Source organism: Aythya fuligula, chromosome 18 (genome assembly GCF_009819795.1).
Source record: "Aythya fuligula isolate bAytFul2 chromosome 18, bAytFul2.pri, whole genome shotgun sequence".
Classification (NCBI taxonomy): domain Eukaryota; kingdom Metazoa; phylum Chordata; class Aves; order Anseriformes; family Anatidae; genus Aythya; species Aythya fuligula.
This window is the reverse complement of record NC_045576.1, coordinates 2,613,722-2,635,402: the sequence shown is the minus strand read 5'-3', so window position 1 is coordinate 2,635,402 and position 21,681 is coordinate 2,613,722. Positions and strand designations below refer to the sequence as shown.

At 54.5% G+C, this 21,681-nt stretch overlaps 1 protein-coding gene across 1 annotated transcript; it reads right to left on the bottom strand.

Moving 5' to 3' along the window:
- Window positions 1–4,598: 4,598 nt before the first annotated feature.
- PMP22 (peripheral myelin protein 22) lies at window positions 4,599–20,405 on the bottom strand. Its single transcript, XM_032199804.1, has 5 exons — window positions 20,276–20,405; window positions 19,345–19,445; window positions 18,162–18,252; window positions 9,057–9,197; window positions 4,599–5,876 (listed from the first exon to the last, which is right to left on the bottom strand). The coding sequence occupies exons 2-5, from the start codon at window positions 19,420–19,422 to the stop codon at window positions 5,710–5,712; spliced, it is 477 nt and encodes a 158-aa protein (XP_032055695.1). The 5' UTR covers window positions 19,423–19,445; window positions 20,276–20,405; the 3' UTR covers window positions 4,599–5,709.
- Window positions 20,406–21,681: the final 1,276 nt, after the last annotated feature.

Genomic DNA, 21,681 nt, shown 5'->3' with positions numbered 1-21,681 from the left:
AAAGATGTTGAGTTATCCCCCAGGAAGCGAGTAACCCAGGCACTACTCGGCGCTTTTATCCTTTCATCAGTCTGGGGAGAAGTGGCTTGTTAATGCCAGGAGGCTTAGCGGGAATGTAAACCCAAGCAAACAGCGTGGGGCTGGGGGGGCTGCAGGCAGCCCCTCCTGGGGTGGGGGCAATGCAAAACCCCACCAGGGACAGCCCTACGAGGCACCACCCGAGCTGCATGCTTTCAGCTGGGATCCTCCTTGGCTGAAATCAGGATTAGACCTGCTAAATCCTCCTGGGTGCTTCTGCTGCATCTCAGACACCTCCTACCTTCGAGGCAGGGGATTTCAGCACCTGCACGCACCCCATCATGGCCCAGCACCCCAAATTGTCCTGCAGCTGAGGAAGCACTCCATAAATCACTGCACAAAGAGGCCATGCTCAGGGAAGCATCAATAATCACATTAAATAATTACAGGGGGAAAAGTTGACCAAGGGAGAACGGGAGGGCTGTGGGGTCAGCGCTGCAGAGCAGAGAGGGGAGGAGAGGCTGGGGGGTGGGGGTCTGGGGTTGGGTAATGGGGTGCAGGAAGAAAAGCCACCATAGGCTCTGAAAGCAGGTGGAGAGCACCCAAGCCAAGTCCTGAATGGATCTAAATGTACGTCCCTAACCTCCTCACAGCTCCAGCCCTCTGGGGAAAACCCCCCTGCACCTGGGAGAGATCGGCTGGGGAAGGCTGGAGCGGCTGCTTTTATTCAAGGCACAGTTGTGTTTATTATTGTTGGTGTTAATTAAAACAAATGTTACAGCAGCAACAAAGGAGCTACAAAACCTGCTCAAACCATGCATGATCCGAGTCTTGTGCTTGTCCTGAGCCAGGCTGAAGTGGGCAGCCCACCCAGGACAGGTTGTCTGGCGTCAGTTGTGTCCCTGAACGGAAGCAATAAAATTAATGTTAGATGTGGTTCATTTTATTTAGTTAATAGTAAAACAAACAAACGAGCAAACAACAACAACAGCAACAACAACAAAGACTAAGCAGCTAATTTACCAAAGGTAGAAAATTTAAAAGACAATTTGCATCAGCACCAGGGTCACTTGCTCACACTGCTTCTCCATGCAGGTTGCACAGGATAATTAATTGCATGCTGCTAACAAACTTGGCCACTTTGCTAATTGACTCGAGTTTGTCCCGAGGCATGTCTGACTCTCGGTGCTGACCCATGGCATGGCCTTACAGGTGCCGGCTTTCCCTGAGGAGCCTCCCTCGTTCACTGGGAGACTCCAGCCAGGAGGCTGGGAAGGGACTGGGAAGGGGCTGGAGCATCCTGGGTGGCTTTGGGACCCCAGGAGCAGGGAACCGCGGCTCCGAGGTGCCACCGTCCGGCTGCAGCCCCGCATCACAGGCGGCTGGACGGGGACAAGGGGCTGAGAAGCAGGCAGCTGCTCCGAGGCAGCCCGGATTTTTTATTCCTGCCATAATTTTTCAATTTACAAGGCGGTAAATGAAAGAGGAAGATGAGGTTTGCTCAGCGCATTTTTCAGAAGTATTTACTGCTGAGAGCTCTAGGAAAACCATTTAAACAAATGCTTTTATGATACAACACGCATTAAGGAAACTTCCCTAATATTTTTTTCACCCCTCTTTGCCGCTTCTCCCATCCTGCTGCTGTTCCATTCAGCTAGCTGTTTTATGGGCTGCCTCCATTTTAATTGGGCCGTATTCCCAGGGTGCACTGAAATTTTTGATTCTCATTTAGCTCAAAGCGTGCATGCAGCTGATCGGGCAGAAATGCCGGGTCCTGCCTTAATGAATTTTGCCATCTAACGAGCCGGAAGGGCCTGGCATGGAAAGGAGCACCCGGTGTGGGTGAGGCACCTCCAAGCCAGGTGCTGCTGGTCCCCAAATCCATCCTGGAGCCAGGTTCCTGTGCTGGGGCTCAGGGGCTGCTCACCATGGCCACAGGGTGTAGCAGTAGGTGTACAGGCTCAGGATGGTGTTTAGGAGAGGCTGTTTCACCAGGAGGGGATTGCCAACAAATCTGTGTCCTGCTGGGTGTGCAAGACGCAGCCCAGCGTTGGTGATGCCCCCAACCTCAGCAGATGGGGCTGAAGAGCCCTGGAGCTGTTGGCCTTATTTTTACCCATTTTCTGTGCCTTAACCCAGCAGTTCCCAGTAAGAGAAGCCTGGAGATGCGCATCAATCCATGCGGCCACCCCAAGGGCCATGAGCCGCCACCCAGCCCCTTCGCTGCACGCCTGTCCCACCGCCGCCCAGGGGACACGGCCACCCCCAGCCTTCCGAGGTCGCAGCCCCGGCCCCCCCCCACCGTTATCCCCGCACAGGACGCGGGCGGCTGGGGCAGGGCAGGGCCCGGGACACGGCGCCCCCGCGGTGCCGCCTGCAGCCGCCGGGAGGCGGCCCCGCACCGCGCTGCGGCCCGCACGGAGCCGGAGCAGCTCCGGGGGGGCGGAGATTGGCTGAACTAAGAGGGGAAAATAATAATAATAATAATAATAATAATAATAATAATAATAATAATAATAATAATAATAATAATAATAATAATAATAATAATAATAATAATAATAATAATAATAATAATAATAATAAAGTAAAAGAAAAGAAAAAGTAAAATAAAAGAAAAGGGAAAGGGAATCTTTCCCTAAAAAGAAAAGAAAATTTAAAAGAAAAAAAAATATAAGAAAAAGTAAAGTAAGATAAAATAAAAAAAAAAAAAAGTAAAATAAAATGTAAAATAAAAGGGAACGGAAATTGAAATAAATAAAAAAAAAAAAAAGAAAAGAAAATATAAGAAAAAGTACAGTAAGATAAAATACGAAAAAAATAAAAATAATAAAAAACAACAACAACAACAACAAAAGTAAGATAAAGTAAAATCAGATAAAATAAGAAAAAAAAAAAAGTAAAATAAAGTAAAGTAAAATAAAGTAAAGTAAAATTGGAAAGAGCCCATCCAATGCCACGTGAGGCTGGTGCTGGGGCTGAGAGCAGCCGTGCCTCGAAGGTCTCACCCAGCAGCCCCCCCCCCCCGGGGCAGGGTTTGGGGCATGCCAGCAGCCTCCAGCCCAGCTGAGCCAAGCCTGGTGAGGCAGGTGGGGGCTGTTCGGGTGGGAATTGGTGGCTGCTCCTCTTTGGACCCTCCCTACAGGAAAACCAACCCGGAGCTGTGATTCCCGGGGGATGCAAACCTTCGCTTTACCTCCACTTCAGAAGTCATCCTCTTTGGTGCGCTTCCAAACAGGCATCCCTGTGACAGAGCAAACACGAACTGCTGGGATGCTGCCGGGAGCTGCTCGTGCACACCTCAGCAGCACCAGGTAAGGAGGCAAAAGGGAAGCTGCCAGCTAGTGTTCTGAGCTAGTCATCCAAGTGATCTGTTTTTTTTTTTTGTTTGTTTTTTTTCCCATGGGAGGGGAGGAAAAAAACCCACCTGTGTTCCTACCTGCTGCACAGACGGGACTGGAAGGGCCCTTTGTGTCCTTCCTGCTGGGTGCATGGTGCCAAGCCCGGGGAGGGGGGGCATGGGACAGCCATGTGGCAGCTCAGGGGCAAATGAGAACCCTCCTAGGCTCAGGCAGCATGCACCACAACGAGCACCCAGGGAAATCTTCCCATCCCAGCTGGGAATCACAGCCAGGAGCCCCAGGCCAAGCGGTCATAGAGCAATGTAGGCTGTGTGCTGAGCGGTCAGGGAGGCACGGGGGCACCTCCTGCTCCTTCCCCTTGGGATGTGGCTGGGTTTCGTGCCTCGGGATCTGGCCTGATGCTAGCAACATGCAGTGTTGCAAGAGCCATTGTGTTGGTGCCAGCACCAGTTGCTGCTTCAGCTCGGATATTTAATAGCCAGATGAATGAGTGAACGGAAGCAAAATGCTTCCGTGCCAGCCATCAGAGCTGCACACACTGCCCACAATATGCCCGGCCCCCAGCCCTAATTGCACCCCCAGGCTCTGGGCATTTCAGGGCACAGGACTGAAAGGGTTCTGCTGTTTGTGCAGGGTGGTGGAGCTGGATGGACCCACCCCCCCGGGCAGCTGGTGCTGACCTGATCCCTTCCTGCTCAGGAGATGGGGAGGGCACAAGCGTGCTCCTGCTGTGTGGCTTTGATGGCCACATCATGGGGACGTCTTAGGACAGAGCTGGAAAGAGCACACACCAGCACCATGTCATGGGGTGCTGAGCCCTTCGGCAGGATGGCCATGTGAGCAGGTTGGCAGAGCACAGCCTGGCTCTAACCCCCAAAACGCCAAAAGCAGAAGCAACGGAGTTATTCTGACTTTTATTTCATTGCTTCTTAGTCCACACAGTCGGTATAAAATCAGAAAAGCAAAGCCAAAAAAAAAAAAAAAAAGAAAGAAAGAAAAAAACCCTAAATGAAACAAAAACAACAACAGCAATGCAGTGTCTGGAGTCCTCAGAAGGCAGCCTGGGGTCTGTGCAGGTGCCCGCTCAATTCATTGCCAGACACCTCTCTGACACACAGACAGAGGACAGACATCGTGCTCTGGGGGCGAAGGGCAGCAGGGCTCCTCCACCCCGAGCTGTTGCTGTTCCTCTTGACCATGGGGCGGGGGGAAAGGAACCTCGGTTATAAATGCTTTATTAAAAATAATAGTAAGAGCAAGTCGTCTAAGTACAAAAGCAGTTAAAGCTCGTTTATATTACACAGAATTATTTCTCATTTCTAGCTTTGTTGTTTACCTCAAGGTTGTTAACTGAATTTCCAGTGAATAAGGTTAAATGGCTAGCAGTATAAGGAATGGTAAATAGATAGCACCATTTCATATATCTGGCATTTGATTTCATAGATATACGGGGTTTGCTTCCTGCTCATCAGTACTCTAGCTCCACGGCAAGGACAATGCACATTGCGTGGCGGGGAGAGCCCGTGCCCGGGGGCTTGGCTCAGGGCGCACACAGCCCCCGGCACCCTGGGCACACACTTGGATGGAGCACAGCCCGCGCTCGCCTGCATTCAACCTAAGTGATTTAAAAGCCCAAATTCCCAGCGGGTGTGGTGGCAAGGCATTGGGACTTAGGCACATAAGTCATTTAGGCACTTTGGGCAGTCCTTTGCTCCGAAAACCCTTCGAACCTTTTGGAAGCGCCTCCGCCAGCTCTGGCCGTGCCCTCCAGCCGCCAAAATCTCAGTGGGCAGGAGGAGCAGGGGCCAAGCCTCCGGCCGACATCACCAGGCATAACTCCCTGCTGCTCTGCGGAGCGGCACCAACCTGTGCCAGCAAGACAGCAGCCAGAGCTGGGGGGCTCCAATGGCACGGCTGGGGTGGGGAAGGAGAGCTCAGATCACAAAGGGCTTGCATGAGAGAAAAATCACCGCGCTCTTGTTACACTGTTAGGAGTAATAATTCCTTAGGCACTTTCTTTAGGCTTTAAAACATAGCATATGGTCAACAAAAGCAAACAATACTATGTACATATATGTAAAAAGTGTTATAAATAGGTTTTTTAAACCATAGATACTATATACATCCTCAATTAACAAGTAACCCTTTGAGTGTTTCCTTTTGGGGTCGGTTGGGTTTGGTTTGTTTTTTTGGTGGGAGGGTTTATTCCTTTTTTTTTTCTTTTTTTTTTTTTTTTGGTTAATTTTCTTTTCCGTTTTCTCGTCTATTTTCCCCCGCCTCCGTCTCCTCCGTGGACGTCATGAGAGCCCCGGTTGCGCCTCCTGAGGCATCACTCGCGCTTCCGTAGGATGACGTAGACGATGCCACTGGCGAGGGCCAGGGGGAAGGCAAGCCACGCCAGGATATAGGCGAAGCCATAGGAGGTGTTTTCCGAGGCTTGGTGCCAGTCCGTGTGCCTCACTGTGAAGATGGCTGCGCCGCTCATCACGCAGAGCCCTGTGGGGAAGAGCAAGGGGATTGGTGAGCAGCAGTTCCCAGATGGAAACCCACAGCTGGATAATGCCCCGTGCCAGCACTTTTCCTGTTGCCTCCTTGCATCTCCTGGAAAACTATGGTTTGGGGGACGTGATGCTGTGGGTCCTGGCTGCAGGTGAGTGGGATATCACCACCAGGCTATGAGCATCACCTAGGCTAACCCTCACCCAGCTCCAGGTGCTGCTCAGGACCAGTCCTGCTGCCCTGGGTGTCTCAATTGCAGCCTGAACCGCCCTCCCAGAGCTGCTACAAGATGTCATGCACAAGCTGGGCTTTTTTCTCAGTACCCCAGTTTATCACCTGCCCGTGCAGGTGCAGCTGGGGCCACCTAGTCCCTGCAGTGGATCTGTCTGGGCACAGCCTGCACCCGACCTCCTCCCCTGCAGGCACTGTCCTGCACTGCCGCCGTGCTACAGCTCATCCCGCTTTTGTCCCCTGTGTCCCCTCCTCGCCAGCCACGGGCCATCCGCTCCGGTAGGCAGCATTTTAGCTTTATTGCAAAAACAAAGCATCAGCACTGGGGACTGCCCAGCGCCAACACAAAGCCACCACTATTCCTCCCTGAAAACAAGCTCTTTCAGTCCATCCCAGCACTTCTATTATGCAGTCGCTGGGCTGTTGTCAGCACTACATCCCCTGCACGGACCTCGGGACCACCTACATTGAACAGCGGTGATATTTGAGCTCTAATTCCACTTGACACTGAGCCTTTGTTCTGGGAAAGTGCAGAAGTGGGAATATGTTTCATTAACGCGCCACTGGGGCAGTTTCCATTCTGTGAGCACGAGAGCGAACTCCCACTGCCCCGGCCCATGCAAAGAGAGCAAAAACAATTGTCTGGCAATGCTGATGGGACTGAGAGCAGGCGTGCAGCCATGCCAGTCACCTACAGACTCCAGAAAATACAGCGGCAATTGTCCCCAGGAAGAATTTGGCAAAATCAGAGGCAATGGATGCATTTCTGCAGCATCTGCACTGGTTTGGGCCCAGGGGATAGGCGAGGAAGTGAAGCCAGCTGCACTCAGTAGTTGCAAGGTGCAAGACAAATGTGTCACCACTCTGGAGCCTGAGTTGAGGAACACATTTCAGTCTTGCTTTGACAGGCCTGGAGGGCAAAGTCTACCTAAAGCCTGACTCCCAGGGCTGTGTGTGGTGACAGCCTGGCCAGCTGTATTGGTGATGCTGAAGCATGGAAGAGTGAGGGAGAAATGGGGCCAAGCCCCAGGTTTCCACAGCTGCTGGAAGTCAGTTGAGGTGATTACACTGTAAACGATCCACCAGGTAGGAGTAGTGAGGGGGGAGAAAGCTGTTGAGGGTCTTCTGGTGCCTCTGGAGGCTGGAATCCCACCTGGGAAAACTAAAGCAGGCCTCAGGGCATGGATCCAAGCAGCATGGCGGAGGTGCTGGGGATGCCTCCTGCTTTGGCCCTGCACAGCTGCCCTCTTTCTTGCCCTTACCCACCCAGCGGTCCTGTCCTTGTCACCTGCTGGTTCAGGCCGAGCAGCACTGCAGGCCCAGCTCCCAGACTGGGAGCCCTCAGCTCTGCTATGCTACGTCCCCCCGGGAGGGGGCTGCAGGGTCCTGGAGGGCCCAGGGAAGAGCCTCCTCATCCTTCCCGGGAGGAGAGAAATCCTCTCCAGCCTTTCACAGCAAGCTGCAAAGAGACCACACTGAGCTGAGCTCCTCTGACCGGTGCTGTCTGTGCCAGTGGGTGAGACCTCCCTACAGCAAGCCTCACATTTGGCGTCACAGGAAGGATGGGCACCGGTTCCCATTTCTGTGTGGTCCACATGGACCCAAACCTCTGCCTACTGCCCCCAGGCCATGGGAAAGTTTGTGGGCTCATCTCCCACTTCTCCCATTCTCTGTACTGTGCTGGAGGAGGATCTGACAAGGAAGGAGCCAGCACATCCCTGGCCTGACCCTGCCTCCCCCAGGACATGCAGCACAGCATGGACAATGGCTGCGTTCCCATTGCTCCTCTAAGGATGAGGATGCACCTGCAACCACTTCAGAGCAAGCAGCCTTCTGCTCCCAGACCTATTAGATGAGTTCCTGAGCAGATAATTGCATTACTAATGCCCATTTCCTCTCCTCATCTCCACGGCTGTAATGGGTTTCGACACATCTATCTTCCCAGCGATGGTGAACTGATATGAACTCACCACCTGCATTACGGCCAAGCAAATGTACTTATAGGAGATTTCATGCCACATTTGCCAATAAAGGTTAGGTCTAAACTGCTCCAGAATTTGTGATGGCCAGTCATGTAGAGGATGCTCTGCTTAAAGTTCAGCAGATGAGTTTTCCCTGATTTAGCGGCAGGACCAAGGGTGGTTTTCAGTTTCCCAGCCAAAGCTCTAGCAGACAGCAAGCCTCCTTCCCAGGCAGCTGAGCATTAGGTTCATACTTCAGGCAGAACCTCCTTGAATTTACTTGTTCTATCCTGAACACCTGAAAATCCTCCTCCCTGGTTTCACACGTGGAAACACAAATGGAGACAGTGCCTCCACGGCATCTATATTTGGAGAGCTGCAACGTAGTGCAAAAATCGTGGCTCGCTTCCAGCGCCGACTTCTTAAGAGTTAAAAATAGCAGCTGACAGTTCAAAGGCAGCTGGCTCACCCCGCACGCTCCAGTGGCTCCTTGCTGATGTGGGAAGCACCAGGCCCCCTTATGGCAAGTTTATAAATAATTCTCGGATCCTCTTGTGCCAAAACAGGATCTTCACTACGTCCCCACCCCAACAGCAGCTGCGGAAACCTCGCCCAGCTCCCCGAAGGTGGATCCCAAAGCCAGCCCCATCAGCATTTACCCAACACCGTGGGACGAGGCAGCAGAATAGCCTGGCTCCTGCCCACCCTCCCCAGGGGTGCTCCTCTTGTCTGCCCCTTCAAAATCACCCCAGCTGGTGGAGCAAATCCCTGTGAAGCATGGCCAGAAGAGCATGGTGCATAACACACCCTGATGGCAGGACACCACCTGGGAATGCGAGAGCTCTATGGACCCAAATTATTTGTACCTCTTCCCTCCAAGGAGCCAGCTTGGCTGCCCTTCCTGCCCTCATTTTCCCTCTCCTCTGCTTTAAGCCCATCCCCAGCACATCCCCACGGCCAGCCCCACCGATCAGCCCCCACTTACCAGCAAGGATTTGGAAGATCCCAGTAATGTAAAACCGCCCGCCCTTGGTGAGTGTGAAGAGCTGGCAAAAGAACAGGAAGAGGGACAAGACGCTGAAGATGATGGAGAGGATCATCATCGCCTGGACAGACTGCAGCCATTCTGTGGGAAGACAGACAGAAAGCTCAGCAGGGGTATTGATGATGGCATCATGCCCTGTGCCACCGTCCTACCACCCCATGGGGCTCTTGGTTCCCACTTGTGCTTCTGCATGGTTTTGGGGACATGGACACATCCAGCGGTACGCCAGTGGGTGTTCTCATCAAGCATGAGCCTGGGGCTTTTGGACAACATGTGCATGGACCAAGATGCTGGGAAAAAGGAACCACAGAGCCTCGCTAAGTGGAGAAGCACTTAAAATAAGAGTGCATTTCGGCTGTGCTGAGAACACCGAAACCACGTGCAGCGAGGTGGGAGACCCCAAGCCAGCCACGCTCAGAGGCAGAACAAACATGCAGCAAGTGCAAACCCCTCTGCCCTCACTGAGGAGCCTTTGGGAAGGAGCCAGCAGCAGCAGCTGCCAAACGCAGCTCTGTCCCAGAGCCGACCAGTTAAACCAGCCCCTGCGTGAGTCACTGCCCAGCTATTTCCAGGCCTAGTGGGTGTGTAACTCCCTGAGTAAGAAAATATATATAAATAAACAAGGCAAATGCCTCTCCATCCCATAAACAGAAAGAGGCAGTGCCTCTCGCCACCAGGATGGGGTGACAAATACTACTGCTTTTCTTTAAAAAGACTGGGCTCAACATGGATATTCTCAGCATTCCTGCACGTCTTGAGAGAGGTCCTTAAGGATACAGCATGAATTCATTCACCACGAAAACCAGCCCCGTGCTCCTGCCACAGTTAGACTCCCACCAGCTACGCTCCCCAGGTTGTGCTTTCTGCAGCACACAGTGTTTCTATGGGGGAAAAAAAAAAAGCCTGAAACACAGCAAAACTTCAAAACAAATATATGCTTTGACATAGCAGCCTTTGACACTTGGTGCAGCAATGAGGCAGTTTGGGACTGCCTGAGGCAGAGGTGAGGCTGGATGGGATCCGAGGGCACGGCGCAGCCTCCTGCCAGCACGGGGATGACGATGCACGCCTGAGCCCTTCCAGCAAAGGCTCCACAAGAGAATAGCAAATCCATGCCCGCAGGGAACATCCTGTGCGATTTGGTAATGTCTGCCTCGTTTGACTTGTGATCGTAAATTCTATCTCCTGTCTCTGCGTCCTGCCTCTTGCTGTTCACACAAAAGACCAAGCGCAGGCCCCACTCCCAAAGGCAGACAAAGCACCCGTAGTGGCCCCTGCTCGTTGCAGACAGCTTTTTTCCTTCCCTTCCTTCTCATGCTTCCCATGCCATATTGCTCTGCAGCATCAACTTGCTGAAGAGCTGCCGCGCTCCACTTGTTCCAGTGCCAGCAGGTTCACATCCATTGCACCACTTGCTGTAATTCCTTAGGACAGGAGAACATCACTTCCAGGAAAGCCCAGTGCAGTTTTCACACTGACAAGCACACAAAACATCCCGTATATTTCATCTATCAGTCACTGGCTGGGCAGGGAACCCCCCACCTGGGTCACCCCAACCCCTCAGCTCCAGCCATGCTCAGCCAGCTGCGATGCCAGAGGCAATGCTAACATCAAGTCATAAATCAGCGCTCAGATGGGAGCAGAGAAACATGGTTAGAGAGTGTCCAGCTGCAGAACTGCCATCCCATTTCCGTGCTTCAGCATAGAAAGACCCCCACCCCGGTCCTCTTGGCATTTGCACAGCTGTGGGGTTGGGGCCCAGAGGAGCTCTTTCTGCCCAGATCCAGAGGTGGATGCTCCAACTGCCGGTTATTTTAGGCGAAGGCTGTCTAGACAGAAAGCTGAGCTGCTCTTCTAATTGCATCCGCCTCCCCATGCCTCTTTTTTGGTTCTGAATGTGAGTGATTTATGTGGGCTTGCAAAATCCCATTGTCATAGAGAACTGTGCCGGAGGAATTGAAAGGCAGGAAGGGGAAGCCCCCCATGGACCAGGAGCGTTCAGGAGCCAGCTGTGCTGCCCCACAGCAGACCATGGCCATGGCACAAGCTGGCAAGCAGGAAAGTTGGGAGATGATCCCGCAGAGCAGAGCTTTGGGATCGCCCCCATCCAGCTTTTTGTTGGCCTCCTTTGCAAAACAAGGGCCAGGGTCCCCAGCTCCTCACTCAGCCCCACAGGTGCGGCTGCTGTGCTCCCAGCAAGTCCAAGCCCACAGACTTCAGCTGTCTTACAACAGTTAATTGCCTTTAATTCATTAGAAAGCACCTCTATGACTGCACCTAGCACTGCTAGCTCCTCAACCCCATATGCTTTCAACTCCTTTGCTATTAGCACTGCGTCCTACCTCTAGACTTTTAAGAAATAAAACAGGTTTTTCCCAGGGAGGTCTGGGTCCCTGGAACTGCACGGGGGGGCTGTCAACACTGTTTACTCCCAGGCTGTTATTTGTGGTTTCCCTGGGCAGCCAGGCCGTTGTTCCATTTTCCTCCTGCATCTGCTCAGCTCTGTGTTTATATCTTTGTTCTTCAGGAGGAGGAAGAAAAGGGAACAGAGTGGAAAGGGCAGATAACACCCTGCCCACCGCTTCCTGAGAGGACCCATCACAGGCAGTTTTAGAGCCCTCTCAGACAGAAATTATACAACAAGTGTTTAGAAAAGAAACTCTAAATTTTCCCTAAGCTCCGCAAGTCCTGATGTGCTCACACCACCGCTTATAGCAGGGAAAAGGCTTCCCCCCAGGATGGTGAAGAGCAAGTTTCTCCAGAGAAATAAAAAACTGGAGCAGAACTTGCAGCTGAATCCCCCAACAGGAGAGCAGCTCACCCTACCCCTTCCAGCAGGGCCTCACCCTGCTTGAAGGGAGGTTTTACACCCACCGAGGGGTGCAGCTGAGCAGGGTTGATGGGGTGGGATGGGCAGAAATGTGCCCTTGGCCAGGAGTAGATGGCCATAAAGGACAGGTGTTGGCTCCCCAGGGTTGTATTCACTTCTCTGTCACAGACATTCAATCCTCTTTGGACCCAGCCAAGGAGAAAGAATAAAGTGCAAACACAGAAACATTAATCTGAGCAGCCAGCTTATGCACTTGACGTAAGGCATGACTAAATTTGTGCTATGCATTAAAACCACCCGTGTGCTGTAACTGCAGCTGATAGCACTGCACATCTGTCTTGCCTCTTGCAATCTGCAAATGCATTGCACCCTCAAAATGCAGCCACTTCTGGGGAAGAAAACATCCACTAAGGAGGTCCCTGTAGAGTATAACACATAAAAAAATAAAATAAAAGGAAATTCATAACTACACAGCAAGGAAAAGCTGCTCCATCAGTGCTGGGAGCTGATGATCAGCAAGGTCAGCAACACGAGCATCCACCGGCACAAAGGTACAAGCCTGGGTACTAGGCTAAACTTCTAGGGGTACATTTCAGCATTCTTCAACCCAGAAATGCCAAAAAAGCCCAGATACCTTCTGTGCTCCCCCTGAGCAGCACAGAGCCCAGCCACCACCCATGTCCCCACCACTTGAAGCCTCCTCTCCCTGCCACGGGGAGCTCTGTGACGTGGTAACTCCCTTCACTTCGGTCCCACCCACACAAAGCCAAACCTTCCCCGGCTGTGCTCTGGGCTGCTCCAGCTGGGAAAAGCAGGATTTGCACTCAGCAGCTGCTCCTTGCCTGTCCTCACCTGTCCGCTACTTGGAAAGGAGCGCAGGGTGATGGATTGGGGCATTCCTGGAAATCATCCCCCAAGAGGGGGACTTTAAAGAGCTCCTGAGGTATTTGCAAGGGCGGGGGGTGAGCAGGTGGAAGCACTGAGGCTGCAGGCGGAGCACAGTGCTGCAATTCCGTCCCAGTTCTTCCCAGTCCTCTGTGCAGCTCCTTTAGGAGGTGAAGCCCCCACAACACTGTTCTCCTCTTGTCCATCCTCTCTTTTGGTGCATCCTTGAGGCCCCATCCAAGAAGTCCCCACGGCTCCGCAGCTCTCCAGAGCTGTAGCATTCAGAGACACACCAGCTCTGTGGCACCACATCTCCATGGTTCAGCCTCAAGACTGACCACAGCAGCCATCCCATCAGACCATCAAGGTTCACAACCCACAGAGGCAAAAACCGGTGCCACTAAGGCAGTGCAAAGCTGCTGGCAACATGCAGAACACCTTCCAACAGCTTCAGGATGTCCAACTCTTCTTCCAAAACCATTGGGGTGGAGACCTCCTTCTGGCTTGTGCTTGAGAGCAAGTGGAGTTGATAAATGCATCATTTCAGGGCCTCCAAAAGGGCTGAGTTAAAGTCCAGGCACCAGGACTGGGGATGGGTAGCAGTGGTGCCCTGACCCAGCGGTGCCATGGAAACACCCAAGAGTCATCCAAGTCCAAAACCTGTTGGGTTGAGGGATTCCCGGCACTGCACACTGCAGCAGACCCTCAACCATCCTGGTTTCACAGCCTTGGCTTTCTCACACGTTGCCTTCTTCTTCCCTTTGGCTCCTCTTCCATGTGCCAAGGCAAGCAGGGCCGGAAAGGTGACCCCACGCAGCCGGGAGCAGGGAAAGCAGCACCACTCCTAACCTCCCACACCAGATGCGCTTGGTTAGAACAGGCAACAGCAAAAGCCTGTTTTTAAGCAGAGGAAACCCCTTTCATACTGTAGGCAACACAGTTATGGTAGAAACCAATCTGAAATGCAAAATACTCCCCTGGAATACCCCACAGTTCATCACAGACTTGTAAGTGCCGAGCTACAGTCACCTGCAAGCTGGTGGAGAGGGGGCTCATCCTGCCCCAGTTAGGCCAGTGTTATCGACCACTGATGATAAGGGGGTGCCCCAGGTCCTCACCCTGCTGGGACTAAAATCTGGCTCTTTGCTGCTCTGCTGTGAAGACCTTGAAGGCCCAGAGATGTCCATAAGCCAAGATGTCCACCCATGTGCTCCATGAGCCCAATGGGGCCCGCTAATGGCTAGAACCTCAAGCATAATGACAGGTGTGCATTATCACACACAGATGACCCATTATTTACTGCAGGGCTTCATTGTAACAGATTCAGCACTCTTCAACATGGGCATCACCCTCCTGCTCCAGCAAGTGTCCCCTCCCCAGTGACAAATTCTCCAAAGCTTGACCCAGTCGTTGCAGCCTTGGCCATTCCAGTGGGCTGGAAGGGAGTTTGCCCCCATCCTCTTATCCAGATATTTTATACTGACTATCAATAACAGAATGAGAACTGCAGAAATAATTTTACTCAGGGCAAGGATTCAGTGCAGCCTTGTGACATCATTTTTAGTCACCAAAAGGACTACAGCAAGTTAAGCAGCAACTCCATCCCTCTACACCTATCCTATGTCAGACAAGTCCAGCATCACTGGAAGAAAAAAGCTGGAAAGCACGAGGGCAGCAAAGCCGTGCTGGGGCAGGGCTGGCAGAGCACAAGCAAGGGGTTTGGATGTTCCTGCTGTGCATTTTGAAGTGGAGAAGCAGCAGCACAATTCCTCCTGGGAAGTGCTGATGGGTCAGCAGATGCGTCCCCACCTCATGCCAGGGAGGAAGACATTTCCTGCCTCCTCCAGCACAAAGAGAAGCACCTCAGGCACCAGCAGTGCTGCCAACAGTCCCATCCACCAGCTTCTGCTGTGCAGGATTGGAGCTGGCCAACATCACACCTGTGTCCTGCTGGTGCTTGGCCACGAGCGTGGCTTTTCCCTGAGTGATGCTTCCTGCAGAAACAGGGGACCAGGGCAGCCCACACTGTTGGTGGGGCTTTACACTGGGTTAAAAGCCACCTGCAGCACTGAAGAGAGACAGAGCAAAGCTCTGCAATGGCCCAGCAGCAGAGAGGCTCTGCAGGAGTCGGTGTGCAGAGGAGCAGAGCAATCCCCAGCGATGGGAACGGACGCTCAGGGCAGGTCTCTGCTCTGGGTGACCCACACATGCTTTGCTTGCGGCTGTCACATCAGCAAATTGGTGAGTACATCGTACGGCTCTCAGTAATCCTGCGGATTGGCACTCTGCATGTTTCCCAAGGTCTGGGGTTTTCTTTTCCCTTTGAAAAAGCCCCAAAACACCAGCCTGCCTGTGAACAAGCCAGTCATGTGAAAGCCACAGAGCAGCAACATGAGAAACTTTGAGGAGACAACAGGAAAGATGTCTCATGATGTTACAGAAGGATGTCCCGCAGGTCCCCACTGCTTCCCTGCATTTGGCATTCCCAGAGTCAGAGAAAGAGCAGTAGATAGCAGAAAAACAATCTTCTTGCGTACGTAAAAAAAATCAGATGTGGGGAGAAAAAGCCATTTTTGGAGGGAAAAAAATATTGTTGTCTGCAAAATCTGGGGTGGAATCTGTTTAAGAGCACTTGAGAGGCTCAGGTCCAGCCACTCGCCCCATGGCTGCAGCAGGATTGTGCAGCTGGGGCTGGCGCGCAGCCGTGCCGGAGCACAATTCTGGGATTCAGAGCTGAATTCTTGAGATAAGTCTTTTCCAGGAATGTCTGACAGTGCAAACGAAGCAAAGATTGCAACATTTTTTCCATAGTTCTCGGCCTCTTGAAAAAAAAAGTCATTATCTAACAAGCAAACGCAGAAAGCGAAGCAACAAGCAGGCAGCTGTGGAAGGCGAAGCAGTGGGCAGCTGCCCCCCGCCCGGCATTTCCACCTCCTGCCCTCCCCACGCAGGCTCCTGGCAAGGATGCACGGGGGGCTCAGAGCTGCTGTGGAGGTGGGAACTCAGCACAACCCCAAAAACCTCGTGCGTGCTGGAAGCACGAGTCCCAGCCCCACCTAATTCCACCTATTCCGAGCGCTGTGCTCAGACCGCTCCTTCCCAAAAAAAACAGCTGGAGAAATACTGCACGACAGTGGCCACTACGATGGCCAGAGGAAAAACAACTGCTTCTACGTAAAGACTGAGTTCTGCCAAATTCCTGAGTGAGGATTTCTTGCTCGCAGCCCAGAGCAGCCCTTGGCACGCTGAGATTAACCGTTGAGCGCCGTCCTTGGCACAAGCACAGAGACATGAATTCTCCAGGCTTTCTGCAGCCCAGCGTAACGTGCACAGCCTGTGTTTTGAGAAGTTTAAATGGGAACGGTTTGTGGTAGCTGCTATAGGATCATTTATATTTTTGAAAGTAAGCATATTCCTAGCAGAGGGAGTACGAGGAGTGTATCGTGGATCTGGCAGAGGATAAGCACAAGCCCCGGAGGTGGCCCTGCCACAGCATTCTCACCATGCCCCAGGCCCCGTGTCCCACTGTCACCCTGAAAAGTGTCCAACAGCATCTGCCCTGGCAGCACAGGGGCAGTGGGAGCAAGGGGGTTCACTGGAAAGTTTTTAAAAGCAGATTTAAAAAGCCTCGCATAAGCCTAGGCAATATCTTTTGGTTTTGCAGGTCTGGATCCTGCACCCAAGGTCCCAGCAGGTGAACACCGATGCTCTGGGACTGCTCCCACCCCCCGGCCATGGGGTGGATGGGGCAGAAGCTTACACCCAAGCAAGACCCCTTCTCCTGGAGCCAGAGCAGAGCCGTCTTATAAAAAAGAGCTGGGAGAGAGGTCTTTAAATGAAGGCTTGTGCACAGGTCTTTAAATGAAGGCTTGAGCACAATGCAGCTCCACTCAGAGAGCAGCCTGCTGTGGCCCCTTTTCAACCAGACCCTAGTTGCTCAGACGTATTTTTAGCTGGCCCATCTTACCTACAGCCCCTTTAATGATAAAAATTAATCACTGGGAAAGATTCAAAGGGAAGCTCCTCTCTGAGCAGCTCCTGGGAACAGGGCACACAACGTAGCCTCCTGTCACCTAGGATGCTCAGACATGGGGGGCACCTTCCCACCCACATTTTGGACAGGCCCCTCTCACCTCCGACAATTCGCCAACACCCTGCAAATACCCAGAGAAAGCAATGCAGTTTGTGAAGCAAAAGATTTGGGAAGGTTTTTACAGACTGGGGCAAAAATCTCTGCCTTTTCTTTCAAGCACGAAGTCAGCAGTTTTGGAGCACGCGTGACCGGCAGCGAAGCCGCCTGCTGCCGCTGCGAGCCCCAGCCAACCTCTGCTGAAGGCCAAGGCTCCAGCAGGCTCCAGCAGGCTCCAGCCTGGCCCCAGCCCGGCTCCAGCACTCCCTGGCCAGCCCCAACACCAGCAGGCGTCAGCAGAGACCCACGGTGCTGCCTTGGCTCCCTCACAGGGCGAGTTTCAGCATCCCCCTCGTGGGGTACCCACAGGTGTTTTGCTTCCAGCACACTGGGGACTGGGGAGACTGATGAACCCCCAAAAGCTCTGACCACCTCCCATCCCTGCAAGACCCTTCTGTGCGACCACACCAAGACCACATCACATCACACTGTTCCTACGCCAGGAGCATGATTTTGGCCCAGGGGCTGTGACCACGCTCCCAGCAACACCAGTCTGAACCACCGGGTGCTCTACTAGTTTCACTGGAGGTCACGCTGGAAGAATCCACTCCCAGGAGAAAGCGAATCCAGGCTAACTGAAACCAGCAAGCACCGGGCACAGCACCACTGACACAAGCCCTGTCTTCTGAGGAAACTGAGGCACAGACCTGTGTGACTCCCTGAGCACAGACCTGGCATCACAGCTACCTCCAGGTCCTCGGGGAGCTCTGTGCCGCAGCATCTGAGCATCAACTCCTCTCCTGCTAAGCTCAGAAACCTGGAAAAAACTCCCGGCTGGGCATCAGCCTTCACCTGGCAAGGAGCACCTCTGCCAGCCAAGCCCCAATGTGCCACGCAGCATCCCCAAACGTGCAGGTGCCATTTGGCCATGGGATGAGGCAGGGCCTGAGTGCTCAGCACATCCCCACCTGCGCTGCTCACGGGGAAGAGAGGCCCCAGACCTCAGCCTGGCCCAGCAGCAAAGAGCAGGGCAGCTTTAGGGTTAGGAGCCAGGGAATCCTCCACAGCCAGCCTCAGGGGGTGCAGGGGGAGGCAAGGCAGGACCACGAATAACCCACAAAGGCAAATGCCCCTTGATTTCACAAGAGAGGAGAAGAAAAGTGAATGGCAGTGACATCACTGAGAGCCGGGGAGCACTCACCATTTGTGGATGATGTCAGGCACTGGAAGATAGCACCGGATGAGCAGTTCTGCCACAGGTCTGCCGTCTGCCCGCCGTTCACGAGCCATTGCTGCAAGAGAGACACGGCCCCGTGAGCAGGAACCACACGCCCTGGCCACAGATTCGGCACAGAGCGGCCCCTGCGCTCCCGGGCACAGGCTTTGCTTTAGAAAGGGCTTTGCAGAGTAAATACCGATATTTGCTTTTAGCCGCTCTGGCCTCAACGGCAGAAAAACAGAAGCTCTTTATTCGCTTTAAACATGGGCCAGGTCTCACAGGGGACGCGCACTTCCCTCCACTCTGCCGTCCCGGTGCCTGGCCGGGCAATTTGAATGCTTCCACGTGATTTCTAACGACTTGGAAGATTTTTGTAAAGTCTTCCACTACTACTACCAAAAATAAATAAATAAATAAATAAATAAATAAATAAAATTGAAAATGGAAAGAACCTGAGGAAGCAAGCCTGGAGCTAATCAGCTCCATGAAGCTGCTGTGTTAAAACCAAGTCAGACCTCTTTCTAAACTGAGGAGGTATTAACGGGGTGCTGGGCTGAGGAAGGTGCTGGGAACCCCGCGCAGCACCCAGCCCTCAGTTTTCCCACTGTATACAAAGCTTACACCTTGAACCCCCCCAGCAGGAGCCCATCTCCTGAGATGCTGCACCTAACTCACAGCCCCAAAGGAGCAGGTCTGGAGAGCAAAACCGCTGGTGCTGAGGCCCCAGTGCCCAAATCAGCCCCATTTCAAGGGGCTTTGCTCAGACTGGCTGGACTGGTCTTGCGGGCCGATCCCGTTAGCAGCTGGGGAGCACAGTTTCACCCACAAGGGAGGGGGTTTGGGTGCTCTGAGGCTGCTTGATGTGAGCCAAAGGAGGCTGATGGGGAGCTCGGCTCTAGTAGCTCTCCATGCCCTAACACCAATGGGGATGTGCTGAGCATCCTCTGCCACACACGGCTACACCCACCGGTTACATCCGACAACATAAACACAGGAAGAATTTTCTGTGCAAAAAAACCCTCCCAAATCCCACTGCTAGCAAGACAGCAATCGGAAAGCAAAGGTTTCCTGCTAAAAGCCAGGCTGGAAAATGAGCCACAAATAAAAAATAACGCGGTGTGACCCTCCCGTGCCACGCCAGTGCCCGAGGAGTGGCCGTACTTACGCTGACGATGGTGGAGACGAAGAGGAGCACCAGCACGGTGACGTGGAGCACGATGATCCCCAGCAGCAAAAGCAGCATCTTGGCGGTGGTCTGGGGCAAAACTGGAGGGGGAAAGGGAGATGCTGTTGAGTTGGGGGGGGTGTTTGTGTGTGTGTGTGTGAGTGAGTCCCAGCCCCGAGGGCAGCAGGAGGCGCTCGGCAGACGGCAGGAGCCCGCCCGGCCCCGCTGGGAGCCCCGGAGCGGTGCGGGGGATGCTTGGGCAGCGCCCGGCCCCGGGACTGCTCCCCGAGCCCCCCCGGCGGAGCGGGCATCCCAGCCCCGGAGTCCCGGGGGTCCTCCCGGCCCTTCCCCGGGGGGGTTTAGGGGTGTTCCCCTGCGCTGCTCCCCAGAAATCCCCTCCTCGGGGCTCCCCCAAGCTCTCTCACCCTGGGGCATCCTCGGCACCCCTCCGCTGAAGAGCAACGGGGGGGCTCCCCCAGACTCTCTCCGCCGGGGCTGGGGGGCTCCGATCCCTCTCCCCCAGGGGTGGGGGTGCTTCCCCGGCCCGGATCCCCTCGGTACCCCCGCGGGTGGGCTCTATCTCGGCCCCTCTCCGCCGGGGGAGGAAGTCCCGGATCCCCTCCCCGTGGGACCACGGGGGCAAAACCCTCCAGCCCTTCTCCCTAAGGGAACCTTTCCCCTGCCCACCTCCCCTGGGGACCCCCAGGGCGGGGGAAAAAGAGGGGGGAAAGGCGGGGGGGTCGTCTATCTCAGCCCATCTCTCCCCAGGGAGCTCCCTCGGACCCCATTCTCGGGGGGTGGGGGGTGCCTACGGCGCCCCATCTCCCCTCGGAGGAGGGGAAGGGGAGGACACCCTAAGCCTCGAAGACCCCCGAGGTGGCTTCCCCGGTCCCGGTCCCTGTCCCCTCCGGCCGGCCCGGGCCGTACTCACGTCGCGGAACCGGGGCTCGCTGGGCGCGGTGCGGAGCGGTGCGGAGCGGGGCGCAGGGTGCGGAGCGGGCAGCGCGGCGCGGAGCGGGCGGCGGCGCTGTCAAGGTTCCCCTTTAACCGGAGCCACCGCCCCGCTTGCGTCTGCGGGACAGGGAGGGTCCTGCGGCCGCTCCTCCTATAAATGCGGCGGCAGAGCCCGGGCACCAAAATGTGCATCGCCCCCCCCAGCCATCCCCATTCCCCTCAACCCCCCCCCGTCTTGTCCTCCGATGCTGGCTCTGGGACTCATTCCCATCTGGGAACCCCCGAGGGGTCCCCACCCCATGGGGGAGTCCAGCCGCGCCCCGGGGATGCCGACCATCGGGGTGCCCCCCTCCGATCCGGGGGGAGGAGGTTCCCCTTCCCTGGGGCTGTGCCCAAAGCCTCAGCGCGGCGCCGTGTGTCTGTCCGGCCGTGTCTGTCCGGCCGTGTCCGTGTGTCTCGGAGCAGCTGCGAGGCTGGAGGAAGCCGGGCTGTGGCTGGACGCTCCCCAGGCTGCTGATGCGGTGCCGGCAGCCGTGGGTTTTCCGCCCTCACCCAGCACAGGGAGCCGTGGGACAGGGACAGGGCTGGGGAAGGGGCGGCTGGCTGTGCCGAGTTCAAGGGGAGTTTGGCTCTGACTTACACACGGGGGCTGTGTCCAGGAAAGCAACCCCTGTGTGATATGTCCCTGCTCTAGCAGTTGATTTGGGAGATTAGCACCTGAAAGCCAAGTCCTGCGGAACTGATTTTCACAAAACCTGGGGATCTGAGGTGCTCAGAGGAAGGGGTGGCTGCACTCTGTACAGCAGCCTTCGCTCAGTCTTCAAACACAGACGATCTGTTGATACAATCATTGCACTCACACCCCCACAGACCCCAAATGAATCCTGAGAACTGCCCCAGCCTCCCCTTCACCTCTCCCTTCCTCACCCACCACCTCCAAACCAGTCCTGCTTTGCTGCAGAGATGAGAGAATTCGGCGTTCAGCCACCAGAACCGTAAATCTTGGGAGAAAGGGGGAGAGGAGCGTGCTTGGCTCCCTCCTCCTGGCAAGCACAGGCGTGTTCCCTGCAGCACGGGCTTTGGCTCCGCCGCGCTCCTGCGAGCGGTCCCACTGCACGCATCGGCCAGCGAGAGGGAACTGGGAGCGCCCAGGGGAGGCGACTGGGGGAGGTGGGTCAGGGGCTGGAGAGGGGCCCCCGGCCTCACACTGTGCTCCGACCCCTGCTTTAGCCCTGCCACGATGCCGCCGAGCCGAGCTCCAGCAACGCGGGCTCTGAACAGCGCAGAGGAAGGTTTGCCCGGCCTGCTTTCAAAGGATGAGATTTGCCCTTTCCGCTGAAAAATTCCTCCCCCATGTCCCCATGCTGCGTGATGCTGCTGCAC